The sequence below is a fragment of the Nipponia nippon genome, unplaced genomic scaffold (assembly GCF_047370975.1).
Source record: "Nipponia nippon isolate SJK-2023a ecotype South Korea unplaced genomic scaffold, ASM4737097v1 scaffold_11, whole genome shotgun sequence".
Taxonomy (NCBI): Eukaryota; Metazoa; Chordata; class Aves; order Pelecaniformes; family Threskiornithidae; genus Nipponia; species Nipponia nippon.
Window position 1 is genome coordinate 23,390,088 of NW_028262302.1, and position 13,566 is coordinate 23,403,653.

At 44.5% G+C, this 13,566-nt stretch overlaps 2 protein-coding genes across 14 annotated transcripts in view; one reads left to right on the forward strand and one right to left on the reverse strand.

The window, feature by feature from the left end:
- Positions 1 to 13,566, reverse strand: part of BRF1 (BRF1 general transcription factor IIIB subunit) — a 176,120-nt gene that overhangs the window by 89,457 nt on the left and 73,097 nt on the right. For all 12 annotated transcript variants that reach the window (XM_087747900.1, XM_087747912.1, XM_087747908.1 and 9 more), the window contains one exon: positions 8,187 to 8,259. In XM_087747900.1, the coding sequence (XP_087604026.1) occupies positions 8,187 to 8,259 (73 nt within the window). The remainder of the gene's footprint in view (positions 1 to 8,186; positions 8,260 to 13,566) is intronic.
- Positions 2,751 to 6,236, forward strand: BTBD6 (BTB domain containing 6). Of its 2 annotated transcripts, XM_087747913.1 has the most exons (5): positions 2,753 to 3,417; positions 3,681 to 3,975; positions 4,143 to 4,233; positions 4,506 to 4,624; positions 4,851 to 6,236. In XM_087747913.1, exons 2-5 carry the CDS (start codon positions 3,770 to 3,772, stop codon positions 5,881 to 5,883), a joined length of 1,449 nt encoding a protein of 482 aa, XP_087604039.1. In that variant the 5' UTR covers positions 2,753 to 3,417; positions 3,681 to 3,769; the 3' UTR covers positions 5,884 to 6,236. The 2 variants fall into 2 exon arrangements, with proteins under 2 accessions (XP_009460486.1, XP_087604039.1); XM_009462211.2 differs by having other exon boundaries at positions 2,751 to 3,975.

Below are 13,566 nucleotides of genomic sequence, written 5' to 3' on the forward strand. Positions count from 1 at the left end.
ACGTCTCAGCAAACAACGTGGACTGTGCTGCTGGGGCAGATCCTCTGACCACCAAGCTTTAGAAGCACCTTTTTAGTTAAGCTAAAACAAAATCTTTTCTTGCTTTATAGACAAGAGACCTTTAAAGCACTGCACAACGGTTTTCTTACATGCTTTTCAGGGTCCAAGGCTACACACGCTGACTCCGACACGTGAGCAGCATTACTAGTATCAGTGAAATTATGCACAAAGCTCAGTATTTGCAAAAGCTTTTGCGGAATGAGAATGTAACTTAGGCCCCAAACTTCTAACATCTCCTGCAAAGTAACAAATAAGCTAACTTGCATGTCTCATCTCACACCTACCTACAAACTAAGCTTTGAAAAAAAATCATTTGCTTAAGATCCCATGTCCCTAACAAAAGGCTACTTACACCTTCAAAGGTAATTCTAGCTCCTTCTTGGACTCATACTCCACCAATACAAAACGCTGTTTATTACAGATGCTGAGACATACTCTCCATCGGCATAAATTGCTGGAACCCAATTAACAGCAACAGCGCTGTAACAATTTACATCAGCCACAGATCTGCCTCCAGACATATAAACTTATTTCAAGTGTTGGTGTTATCAGCTTTAAACTAACCGAAATACGTCAGTACGGATTGTGCTTTGCCTAAACCAATTTATAATTTATCAAACAACCTTGTAAAAGCTACACTTAACACATGTTTACTCTTATTTGAGGTATCAGTTTCTCATTTCCTGCCAGCCTTTTATCACTTGACCGAAAATCCATGATGTACGGTAAATTGTTAACTATTAGTCTCAACTCAATTTCCTTAGCTGATCCCCTATGTGGGCACTTAAACTGATAAAGATGAAAATGCAGCTCGAAACACTGGAACAATCTTACGAATTTACAATTAATCAAAGCAGTTTCATTTAGCACCAAGTTCTAACAGTGATGTCCTGTTGCTATCCATAATTACCAAGATCACACCGTAGGTGATTACGCCTGTCAGCCCTGCAGAACCATTTAAATGAAAGCATTTATCAAGCAAAAACTTCCAAACACATCTCCCTCGAAACTGAAAATGCCGGAGCGCAGTCACCTCCTAAACGTGACCCTAAAAATCAAAGGTTTAGGAAAGATTAGCTAATCCCCATGATTCTTAAGGGCATTTGTTCTGTATTTCCAAGTACAGTTTTGTAAAACTGTACTCAACATAAATGACCAATTCCAAAATACAGCAACAAACAAAAACCACCCTTTCAGGAGTGATAGCCTGGGGTTCAACAGATATTTAAACTTTGCTCTTCGCACTACAGAAACGCGTGCGATGTTGCAAAGCAATGCCCGGTTTGCTTTCCCATCTTTTCTTATCCCGAGAGGGCCCAACTTCAGCTCCTCCGGCCGCCGGAGCGGAGCAGAGCACAGCGAGGCAATTCACAGCTTTCTCTTCAGAGCCGAGTTTCGGGAGCATTTACACATTCGCATTGTAGCTGTTCAGACATTTCTGCTAGCATTCGTGCCCACAGGTCATTTGACAAAACATTGCACATCGTTAATTTAAATTCTGAAGCTACCAAACAGCCAGAAAATGAATAGGTGGGTCAGTTTTAAGTGAAAAACCTTAAAGAGGCCATAAATAGCTAGAATGCAAAACTACTGATATATAAACTAAATACAGGGCCAAGGTTAACATAAACGTGTCCCGTGTGGATGCAAACATTTCAAAAAATACAAAAAATATTGTTTTAAAAGTCGTACAACCCACGCGCCTCGAATCCTTTCACGTGTAGGAAAGAAGCACGGAGGCACGGCGGGTGCCCTGCTCCCAGGCCCGTCCCCTTGGCCCGCAGGGAGACCCCCGGGACGCGACCCTTGCACCCGAGCGAGCAAGTTCAGGTGGGGCACAACCCGCCGGCGCTCCTCAACGGGGACGGCGGGGGCCATGAACAGACAGCAAAAAAACCATTATTTTTTAAGAAAGAAGCCGCTGCTTTTCTTAAGACTTTCTCTTCTCTCCCTAGCCCGGTGGCGGCTTGGGACTCGGGCTTTTGGAAGCACCTCGACGCCACGTAGCCGTTAGCAGGAATACAGGAAAATTCCTAGGAAACTGCTTAAAAGCGTGACTTCCCCACCGAAACAGGTAACCGGGGCGAGGAGCCGGAGCCGTGCCCCGCTGCCCGCGCACCCCCGCGGGCCGAGGGGGGCCGGTCCCCGCGGAAACAGCCCCGGGCGGCGGGCGGGGACCCAGGCCGAGAGGGCCCGCACAACCGGGGCGCGGCGGCTTCGGGGCTGGGGAAAAAAACGGGAGAAGAAAAATAAAAAAACCCTACAACTTCCCTTGACTTCAGTAATTCCGCCCCGGTCGCGCCCGCAGCCGCTCCAGGCGCCGGCCCCGGCGGGGCAGCGCGGCGGCCCGGCTCCCCGCGCCGAGCTGCGCGGCGGCGGCGGCGGCGGAGCGGAGCGGAGGGGAGCGGAGCGGGGCGGTGCGCGGCGCGGCGGCGCCCCCGCCCGGGCCGGCCGGGAAGGGCGGTGCGCACCCGGGGCCGCCCGCCCCGCTCTGCTCCGCCCCGCCACGGCGGCCCCCGGGACCGGTCCCCCGCCCGTGTCCGTCCCTCCCGCGCTCGCTGCCGCTGCGGGAGCGGGGGCGCCGAGCGGCGGGGGGCTGCGGGGCTCCCTCCCGCTGCCGGCTGGGGGGGGGGGGGGAGAGCAGCGGGGCGGGCGGAAGATTGACAGCCGGCGGGGCGGGGGGCGGCTCCCCCCGCCGCGCCCCGGCGCTCCCCATTGGCGCGGACGGCGGTGACGCGCGGCGCGGCGGCTGCCTATTAGGGCGGGAGGCGGAGGCAGGGCCCGGCAGAGCCGCGCAGCGCCGCATCCCGCCGCCGCCGTGAGGGGAGCGCCGAGGGCAGCGCCGCCCGCCCGCCCGCCGCGGAGGAGCCGGGGCGCCCCGCGGCCAGCGACGCCCCCGACGCGGGCGGGAGCAGCAGCGCCGTGGGGCGGAGGAGGCGGCCGCCGCGGAGAGAGGAGGAAAAGTTGGTGCGAGCGGCAGCGGGGCCGCCCGGGAGCGGGACTGCGGAGAGCCGCCGCCTCGCCTCGGCCCGGCGCGGCCGCCGCGGATGTGCCCCCGCCGGGCGGGGAAGGACGGAGCGGAGCGCGGTTCGCTGGCAGCGGGGATCGGGCGGCTGGCTGCGCTTCACCCTCGCCGGGCTGCTGCACTCGGAGCATTTGTGGATTGACTCTCGCTCCTGACCGACCGCCTCGGCTGGATTTGTGGGGTTCTGTTGCTGGATTGTGGCTTTTTTTGGTCTTTTTTCCTTTTTCTCGCCTCTTTCCTCGGGGGAAGGAACTGCCCGCCAGCCCCGCTCGGGTTCCCCACTGCCGTCGTGGCAGTGCCGTGGAGGCTGGGAGCCCCCGCTTCAAGCCAAGGTGAGCGCTGGCACCGATCCGATAGAGCATCGTCCCTTTCCCCCCGGAAAGGTGCGTCGGGCTGTAACCAAAGAGCGCGCACACACACCAAAAATAAACAAACAAACAAAAAAAAAAGCCGCCCTGCATCTAGAAGCACACAAAATATCCAAATAGTGGGACTCGCATTTGGGATTTGCTAGTTCTCTTGCTCATGCCACTGCCCCATGGTTGCCTCAATGGCAGGATCATGAAGTGTTTGACTTTTTTTCTTCTGCTTCCAGAGACCTTAAAGAAGTCCAAAAAGAGTGTGCGGCCAAACGGCAAGGTGCCAGGATGCTATGAGATAGTGCCCCTGTCCCTGAAGAAGAAGATGGCTGCAGAACTTTACCCTGCCAGCGCCAACACCAACATCGCAAACAGTAACGCCGCCGCCGCCACCGCTGCCAACAGCAAGAAGAACGCCCTGCAGCTCCAGCAGAGCGCCCAGCCGCCCCCGCCGCCCCAGCTCCAAAACCTCAACAACAACAACTTGGAGAGCGCCAACTGGCAGTCCTTCCATCCCACCCTGCGGGAGAGGTAAGGGCCAGGCCCCGCCGGACCCACCCCCCCCACCCCCCCCTTCCCTGGGCGGGCGGGAGCGGTGCCCGGCCCGGCCCCTGCGCACCTGCGGCCGGGGCGGCCCCGGGGCGGGCGGGGGGCTGCCTGCGGCTAACCGGGCTTCTCCCCCCTCCCCTGGCTTGCAGGAACGCGCTGATGTTCAATAACGAACTCATGGCTGACGTTCACTTCATCGTGGGCCCGCCGGGGGCATCCAAGAAAGTTCCTGCCCATAAGGTTTGTGCAGATAATTTTTGGCTTTTTAATACCGCTGCGCATATCGCCTTCTCCCCCTGCCTTACCACTGGGTTCCATTTTTTTTTTTCCTCCTCTAATGACGTCTAATCCCAGAAGTAATTCACATACACTGCAATTAAAGGGAACAGTCTAAGGCAGTCTTCTGACTGCACTGTAGCTTTTAACTTTCCCTAAGCGTAGCTCTTACCGAAAGCCAGCACGCTCGGTTATTACTGGTACACGTTACTGAGGCTTCTCTCTTTATTTTCCAGTATGTTTTGGCAGTTGGTAGCTCTGTCTTCTACGCTATGTTTTATGGCGATCTCGCAGAGGTCAAATCTGAAATCCATATACCAGATGTGGAACCTGCAGCCTTTCTAATCCTATTAAAGTAAGTGGCCACTATGAGTCTACTAATTACATGGACAGAATCAAAGTAGCTTGTAAAATACACATCTCCTAATTGGCATTGTGCAATATGCACTTATTACTGTTTACTTAGTGTGCTGACAAATACTGAATGTCAGATTCACTGCCAGCAAAGATGACTAGAGATCAATCTTTCACAGCCTATATTTTTTTTTCCCCTAAGAAACTTATTTTTTTTTCCCATCTAGATACATGTATAGTGACGAAATAGACCTGGAAGCTGACACAGTTCTGGCTACGCTGTACGCTGCCAAGAAGTACATTGTGCCGGCCCTAGCAAAGGCTTGTGTCAATTTTCTGGAGACCAGTTTAGAAGCGAAGAACGCTTGTGTCCTGCTGTCTCAGAGCAGGCTCTTTGAGGAGCCAGAGCTGACGCAGCGCTGCTGGGAAGTGATTGATGCTCAAGCAGAAATGGCACTGAAGTCAGAGGGCTTCTGTGAGATAGACCAACAAACACTAGAGATCATTGTAACCCGGGAGGCGCTCAACACCAAGGAAGTGGTAGTTTTCGAGGCCGTTCTCAACTGGGCAGAGGCTGAATGCAAAAGGCAAGGGCTCCCGGTTACGCCCCGCAACAAGAGGAATGTATTGGGAAAAGCTTTGTACTTGGTGCGGATTCCGACCATGACTTTGGAAGAGTTTGCCAACGGAGCTGCCCAGTCCGACATCCTCACCCTTGAGGAAACTCACAACATATTCCTATGGTACACGGCCGCGAATAAACCCAAACTAGAGTTTCCGCTGACAAAAAGAAAAGGACTCATACCTCAGCGATGCCATCGATTTCAGTCGTCTGCATATCGCAGCAATCAGTGGAGGTACCGAGGGCGATGTGACAGTATTCAGTTTGCCGTAGACAAACGGATATTTATAGCAGGACTGGGATTGTATGGGTCGAGCTGTGGCAAAGCTGAATACAGCGTCAAAATCGAACTGAAGCGCTTAGGTGTTGTCCTTGCTCAAAATCTGACAAAGTTTACCTCCGACGGCTCCAGTAACACTTTCTCTGTGTGGTTTGAACACCCTGTGCAGGTTGAGCAAGACACGTTTTACAATGTAAGTGCTATTCTTGATGGTAACGAACTCAGTTACTTTGGGCAAGAGGGGATGACTGAAGTGCAGTGCGGGAAAGTGACGTTCCAGTTCCAGTGCTCCTCGGACAGTACTAATGGAACTGGAGTACAAGGAGGACAAATACCTGAGCTCATTTTCTATGCATGATGCATTTCACCTTGATTGTATTCCAATACTGCAACGATGCACATTAAGGGATTTTTCAATTTTACTACGAACTCTGCAGCAGTATGGAATGTTACGCTACTTACCTATCTGCTACATCAGGCTATACAAATAAGTGAAGGAATGCTCTTGAATTTAATCTTATTTTATTTATTCATAAGCTATGACTTAATTATTAAGACTGCAACAAGCAGAAAAATGTTAAATTTCGCACGTACTGTGCATTTATTTTGTATATAGATAACTTGCAGACTGCAGCTGACTTAAACAGAAATGTTCTAAACTAGAGCAGTTTATGAATCTGTGAAATATAAAACATTTTTACTTGCCCTAAATCCTGTGTACTTGATCATTGCTGATGTTATGGCTTGTGTCTGTTAATTAATCTACAGTACAGTTAACGGGTGATGATACTGTAGTCTGTCCCCTGTGTGCATCTACACAGGGCATTAGCTATCACTGCAAATAGGAAGGTTCCCTTGCCTGGTAACTGAGACTATCCATCAGCAGCCTTCGTTTTCCTTCACAAAAAAGGGACCTGACATACATGGAAGCTCAGGGGGTTTTGCATGTTGCCTGAGCTGAAGAGAAAAAAAACCATGAGTGTGTTCAAAGTTGACCAGAGTCATCCTGTAGCTATATTTGAAAGCCTCTAATGCCAATTCACACACATCATCTGCATTAACCGCCACAGCCTGCCCAGCAAACAGCAACACTGACCCTTGCACCTGTCAAACTGTACCCCACTTGAATGGCCGGAGTCAAGACGTACAGATGAAGCTTAATGCAGTGACAGGCTTTATCGCAGATTTAGCCCAGAGCTGTAATTCTGGCAACCACTATCTAAATAGACATCCCAGCCTCACATTCAGGAGCAGACATTAGAGAAATACTTGCAACATGGTCTTTAAGTTCACTCAAAATTACTGATTAGAAATAAGCCACCTTAAACAAAAGCTGCTGGATCTTTCTTCCCCCTCTATTTTTTCTAAAAACATAGTCCCATCCACTATCAGCAGTCATTTTACAGCTAGTACCCTTAACTTTTCTCCAAGACTGATAAAAGTAGGTGTTTTTCTCAAGTGTCTGACAAGCATTACAGATAAGCCAATTAGAAATACTTACTGTTTTTTATAAATCTCTCTTACAATGACCTTGGAAAGAATACTCAAACAGCAGTCTAAACCAATATTTTTTTCCATGTATAACAAGTACCTCTACACTTAATTTAGAAGGGTTTTCTGTTTACCTTTTCCTAAGCTGCATTAATTTTCACCTTGAAACTAAGCTGCAATACAAATTCTCCCTGTTCTCTCGTAAAAAAAAGTAATAAGAAGGCAACCAAATTATTGAAAGCAAGACCTTTTTACCAGACATCAAGCTATGCTAACAAAGCCAGCACACCACGACAGCTGATGGCTGTGCACTGCCAAATGCTACCTGGATGCCCTTATGACGATGCTTCGTATGCGAGCTGCTGGTTCTACTTGCTGGAAAGGCAGGCAGTTATGTGCCCGGCTGAGTACATCTGAAGGGCTGCGCATGTGTGGTGTTCTTGAACACAAAAGGCATCTGATTCTCTCGGTACAGATTAAGGAGAGTGGGAGTGAGAGTGGGTAAAGATACAGGAAGAAAATTCCTGCACAGAGGTGGGTAACAGTCACAAGACCTGTCTATAAACTCACTCTTTTAACTGGAATTGGCGTGAATTCCCTTGGCTTAAAAGGCTACAGCCCAGACAACAGCTTTTTTTACCCTTTAACAGGTTAAAACCCATCTTCCTATCACTGTGTTACAATTTCAGTGATGACTTACCAATTAAAAAGCTTGGAAAAAGTTGCTCTTCATTTTCCATCAAGCCACTTGTATTTCAAGCACTGAACGCCTCAGCTATTGGTGATGGACAGATAGTAAATTTGGCAAATATTTATCAAATGTTGCATCTCTGTGGAACTGAAGTGTGACAGGCCTGTGCAAACTTGTAGACGCACACAAACTTATTATACATCAGCCCATTGCCTGAACTACACTCAGAAAAAACAACAAAATTATTTGTAAAAGAAAATAGCATCTAGCTCCCAAAAAAGTCTTATATAAAGGAGAACAGGCTCTCACGGTCAGCATTGCTCTTCAGCCTGGACTGATTCCAGCTTCATTTTTAAGTTACCAGTTTGATATTTAGCACACAATACTATGTATATATACACACATACATATATATTCTTTTAAAGTAACCATGCAGAAAATATACCAAAATACTCAAAAGTCAATTCATAAAAAAATACCTATGGCTGGAGCATTTATGCAGAGTTCTCTGGCCAACAGAAGGAAAGTTTTTCCCAGCACATAGACATTCACCTATTAAAAGAAAAAAAAATTATTTAAATCTTAAACCACAAATGTTTTTAATAGAACATTTATGCAGAAAGGAAAAAAAACCACACTTTTGAAATCTTTTTTTTTTTAAAGCAGGCTGTTTAAATAATACAAGCGATATTCATAGGTACAGAATAATACTTGGTGCTTGTCAAAAGCTGCACAAATTAGTATTGTAAATCAAAGCATAAGTTTATACTGAAAAAATTACAAAAGTCGTTCATCATGCTCGTCAGCAGGCTCACTGTTGTCTGTAGTATGTAGGTGCCAACTGAAAAATTGCCTAACATCTTAAAGCATTAAGTAGACTTTAATATAATATCAGTATATATAAAGTGTCATTTGTCTTGTAACGTAACAAAACCTGAGCAAATACTCACAAGTTAGTGCAAATTTCAGCTCTGTATGATCATGTGAAATAGGATAATTAAGTATTGCACAAGCACACACCAAACTTTTCCACCAAAGCAAGGGGTGGTGCTACATGCCCCAAGGGTTATTTGTCATTTCTTACTGTTTGGACATTGCCCCAGATCACCCTACTTTATAAAAAGATAGATAAATTCAGAAAACCCCTAAACCACACCAGAGTTGCTAAGGAACCAGGGACAGAGCCCTGCTTCCCTCCCCTCCCCTGCTGCACTCAGGAGGATGTAAACTGAGGGGAGGAGTTACTCTTCATACTCTGATTTGCAATTTATAGCATAGGCAACTACATTGTATTTTAAAAGTCTGAGGAAGTTTTCTTTCACTATCTTAAGATGTGTTTTTGTGGTCAGCAAGAAAGGCAGGATATACTTCAGTTCCCAATCAGCCCCAAAGGTTCCCACGAAGCTCCACGAACACCTTCCTCCCCCAAGGCACATATAAAGGTCAAAGTTGTTAGAAAAAACCTTCATCCTCCTACACTGCAAATAGATTTTTTTTTTTAATTATTATTTTTAGGATAGTATGTACCCTATTGCTTTTATGTAACAGAACTGCCCCTCTCTTTCCTATGCCAGGATAGTGAAGGTGTTTACTAAGCAGTCAGTTACGCAACTGAGTTGTCAATTATGGTACAAGCCTATGGAAATAAAAACTCCTGTTGCTAAGTGTATTCTCCTTCAGTTTCACAAAAGAGCTTTACCAACATTAGTTGAAAAGCAAACTTTCCTCCCAAGTGCATAGATGCTTCTACCAAGCTAGCAAAAATACATATATTTAAACAAACAAACAAACCTGACACATTTTTCTCCTAGCACTTCAAAGTTTTTCCTTATGGGAAAATGTTCTTAAGAATTTTTCTCAAATTTAAAAAATTAAAAATGAGAACTTCAAAGAAATCCTCAAAATGATCATGTATCCTGAAAGTGACTGCCCAATCAAGTGTACATAATATGATGTTAATTCATTCCATATTTAATGGAAAGTATTGAATATCTTCCATGCTTTGTCTGACCAATGGTTGGACTGGCCTAGAAGATACAAAAGTACAGTCTTAACATTTACCATCCTTTCATTTTAGTCTAGGACCCCCTCCCCCCGCCAAATTCTGAGAAGTACTCTTCCCTCTGGCTTTTTTTGTCACGACATCCAAGTGCTTGATGTTTGTCCCCATCAAACCATGTCACTCTCCAAGAAACTCCTCCCAAGCAAGCTCTCCATAAACACAGCCATCAAAGACCAAATAAATATGAAGAGGCATAAAGAAGCACTTTTTTAGTGAAGTTCTAGCAATCTAAGTGGGTGCTGAATTAAATCTAAAGCAAAGACAAATGCATAATAAAATTGCTCAATGACTGTTTTTTATCTTCCTCTCCTTGGCCTAACTAAAAGTCTCAGGATCCATGGTCTATTTGAGAAGTAATGTACTTAAATGTAACCTGCTTTTCCACTTCACCCACATCATCAGTATTTTATGACCAACTTCAAGGTGTAGGCAGTGCATTTACACAAAATAATAAATTCAAATAGAAATGATACATCAGGGAATTTCTTTCTTTTGATCACAAAGAGCATTTCTTTGCAGTTTCTGGTTACTACCTATTTAGAAAGAAAGCATAATATACAGTGGATTACATGCTCTATATTGTTTTCCTCATGAAGCTCACACATTTTTAATGCCAAGGTAAAGTCACAAAAAGAATCAGGAATATTTAATTCCTTCCAGTTTTCCTGGCAAATCAGTAAGAAAAGAGGCCCTCTCAAACAATACACTTCTCATCTTTAAAAGTTACCAGATATTCACAGGTTCTGGGGCATTTCTCATAAGTGGGAAATTAAAGATGGCATAAAGCTCACCCAGAAATCTGTCATGGCATTGAACTGCTGAAACATGATATTTAAGAACTTCTGGTTTTAGTGGAAGCAAGCCCTTTCACTAAAATTTTATGCCACTGTCACTAATGTCAATTGTTACTCATGCACACACACACATCCTGTGTCAGATGAGATATGATAGATATACAAAAGGCATATAGAGTCTGTCTTTACTCTCATCATTTGTATGGTTTTTTTGCACTCCATTAAGCTTAGAAAATTAAGAGAATTAATTTAGAGGACTACTTTAATTTCTAGTTCTTTCTTCATTACGAACTTCTTATAAAAATTCATATACTCCAATCCATCAAAAGCTTAATGCTCCATATTTAGAACCATATGACATTTGCATTCATAAAACCTAATTTTATATGAGTCCTTAGAATGGTGAATAAACAAAAATGCCCTTCTAAAAGGATGTCTCTGGCTTAGACTTGAATTGATGCAGCTTTAAAGCTTGCCACATCAATTTTGGCCTCTTCTCCCTTCTTAATTTAAAAGTATCGTACGGAAAAACAGTATTTCCCCAAACCCTTCCCAATCAAAATTGTCAAAGTGTAACAATTGTTTCATACACTTTCCTAGGACTTGTGCTCTCCCTTTGTGTATTTTGATCAGATATTAACATTTTCTAAACTTGATGCAATCCCTACGTTTGAACATCAATACCTAGTACAGAGAATGGTGTTAACCTCTCTTAGAGGGGATATTTTAAGATATCTGCATACCCTGATAGTTTTTACTGTATTATTTTACCTTCAGTTCACATTTAACAGAATAAATTTACAAACATATAGACCTGCCACTGAGTTTGTGGTTTGTTTTTGTTTGTTTGTTTTTTAAAAAAAGAACAACTTCGATTCTTCAGCAGGAAGACATCATTCAAGACAAAAAGTATGTGCTCACCATGGCACTGCAAAAAAGCCTCAACAAAAAAAAACCAAACAAAACCCAACCCAATGTTTCTACCCTTAAGTTTTTACAGAGAACTTAAGATTCTGTAAGATGTTGTCCTTTACCAGTAGTTCCTTCTGCTCTTGTTACAGCAGACTTTATATTAGTTAAAAGGGGCATTTGGAGAAGGAATGGCTTCCAATTATTCAGTTAAACCTTTATAAAAAGATCCTTCTACTTGTTATACTCTTTGCCCTTCACAGTATTTTTTGGAGACACAGTCTTTTCATTTCACATCTGTCAGTCATCAGATTCTGATTTCAAAGGGACACATCCATAGGGACTCTCATCCTTTCATAATTTCCTCTTGCTTTCACATCATGCCTGATGAGTTCACAAATACCAATATACTTCCACTTTTAGAAATAACAACAAATACCTCCTTTCCAGTGACATGGGAATTCAGCTGTTCATCAGGCTAACACCTTTAAACTCTGTTTGGGAAACAGGGAATCTCCCATTCATAAAGTTACCAGGTCACTTTACCTTCTGGACAGTAGCAAAAAAATAAAGCTGCAATCGTTGAATGAAAGTTTTTGTTTGACTGTAAGTTCCATAAATTTATAAATCAATACTCTTTCACTATGAGCAATTTCCAAAAAGACTTTTCAAGACCATGGTGCGGCATTCTGGAAAAATATTACAAATGGTGACGGTGGTTAAGGTCTTCTATCTTTCAGAAAGACAAAGACCGGGCAGTTGGAACATGATGAGAATTCACACCGTGAAATGTCCATGGCTGCTTGCCTAAATAATTAAGCAAGCATGAAAAGCAAATGAGTTTTTAAGGAGAGTATCTGTTGCTGGGGAAAGAGGCACCTGTGGTTATTTGATTCATTATTAACATTTCTAGTATAGTAATGCCTGGAGGTCCCAACCAGGTTGTTTAAATTAACTCAATCAACATAGCAATTTGCATAGGGGCAATAAAGGCAAATGCAGTCAACATGTTAATAACTTTAAATGAACAAAGGGTATTAAAAACTGAAGCAAATGAGTACAGTCTTTAAAAAAATACTCTATTTTACCCTTCTCTGAACTAAAACTTCTTATTTTTTGGATACATATTGCAACCAGAACATTACATTTAGCCTTGAAAAACAATATACGAAACTACAAACACGTACCAAACCCAGCTTGTCTGACTGCAGTTCAAAGAGAGACACAAATCAAAATTAAGCAGCTTCCTCTCATGGTATGCTTTAAAGTGCTGCCCTCAGTCTAGGGACTCTGAAGGGAGAGTCTACTTTTGCTAATCACATATGTGGTAGTCATAGCAGTCTTCCTCCAACACCACAGCTGTACAATGAACAATTATCATACCATCTTGCATAGATGTAAAGTCAAAGAGTAATTTGCAACAATTATAAAGGAATCAGGGAGGCCAATGCTGCCTTTCAAAGAAAAAAAACAAAACCAACAAGCATATAAAAATAACTCGCACTAAAAATCCTTCTGGACAAGAAAGTACTGTTGCTTGACTAGACAAACTGAAGAGAAGACACAGGGGATGAGAGTTGTGTTTTGAAGTGGAAGAGAGACTGAAGGAGGACTAGACCAAGCAGGTACCAGATACTGATTTTCACTTCTTGTACACCCCCTTCCCTTACCTAGAATCGTAGTTAGTTCAAATTGCAACAAATCTCAGGAGGTCTCCAGCCCAGCCTCCTGCTCAAAGCAGGGTCAGCTATAAGAACAGACCAGGTTGCTCAAGATCTTGAAAACCTCCATAGACAGAGACTTCAAAACTGCTCTGAGCAACTTGTTCCAACGCTTGACTGTCCTCGTGGTGAAAAACCTTTTCTTGATATCAAGTCAAAATATCTCATTTTAATTAATTATGTCCATTGCTGCTAATCCTCCTGCTGTGCGCTCCTGTAAAGGGCCTGGCTCTGTAACATCTTTTCAGTAAGCATTAGCCTTATTTAAGAGCAGGACACACCACAAGGCACACTAAAAATTATATTCTACTAGGCTGAAGTTGGAGATCAAAGCACTGCCAACACCTCTTCCCAAAGTCTTTTATGACCACGT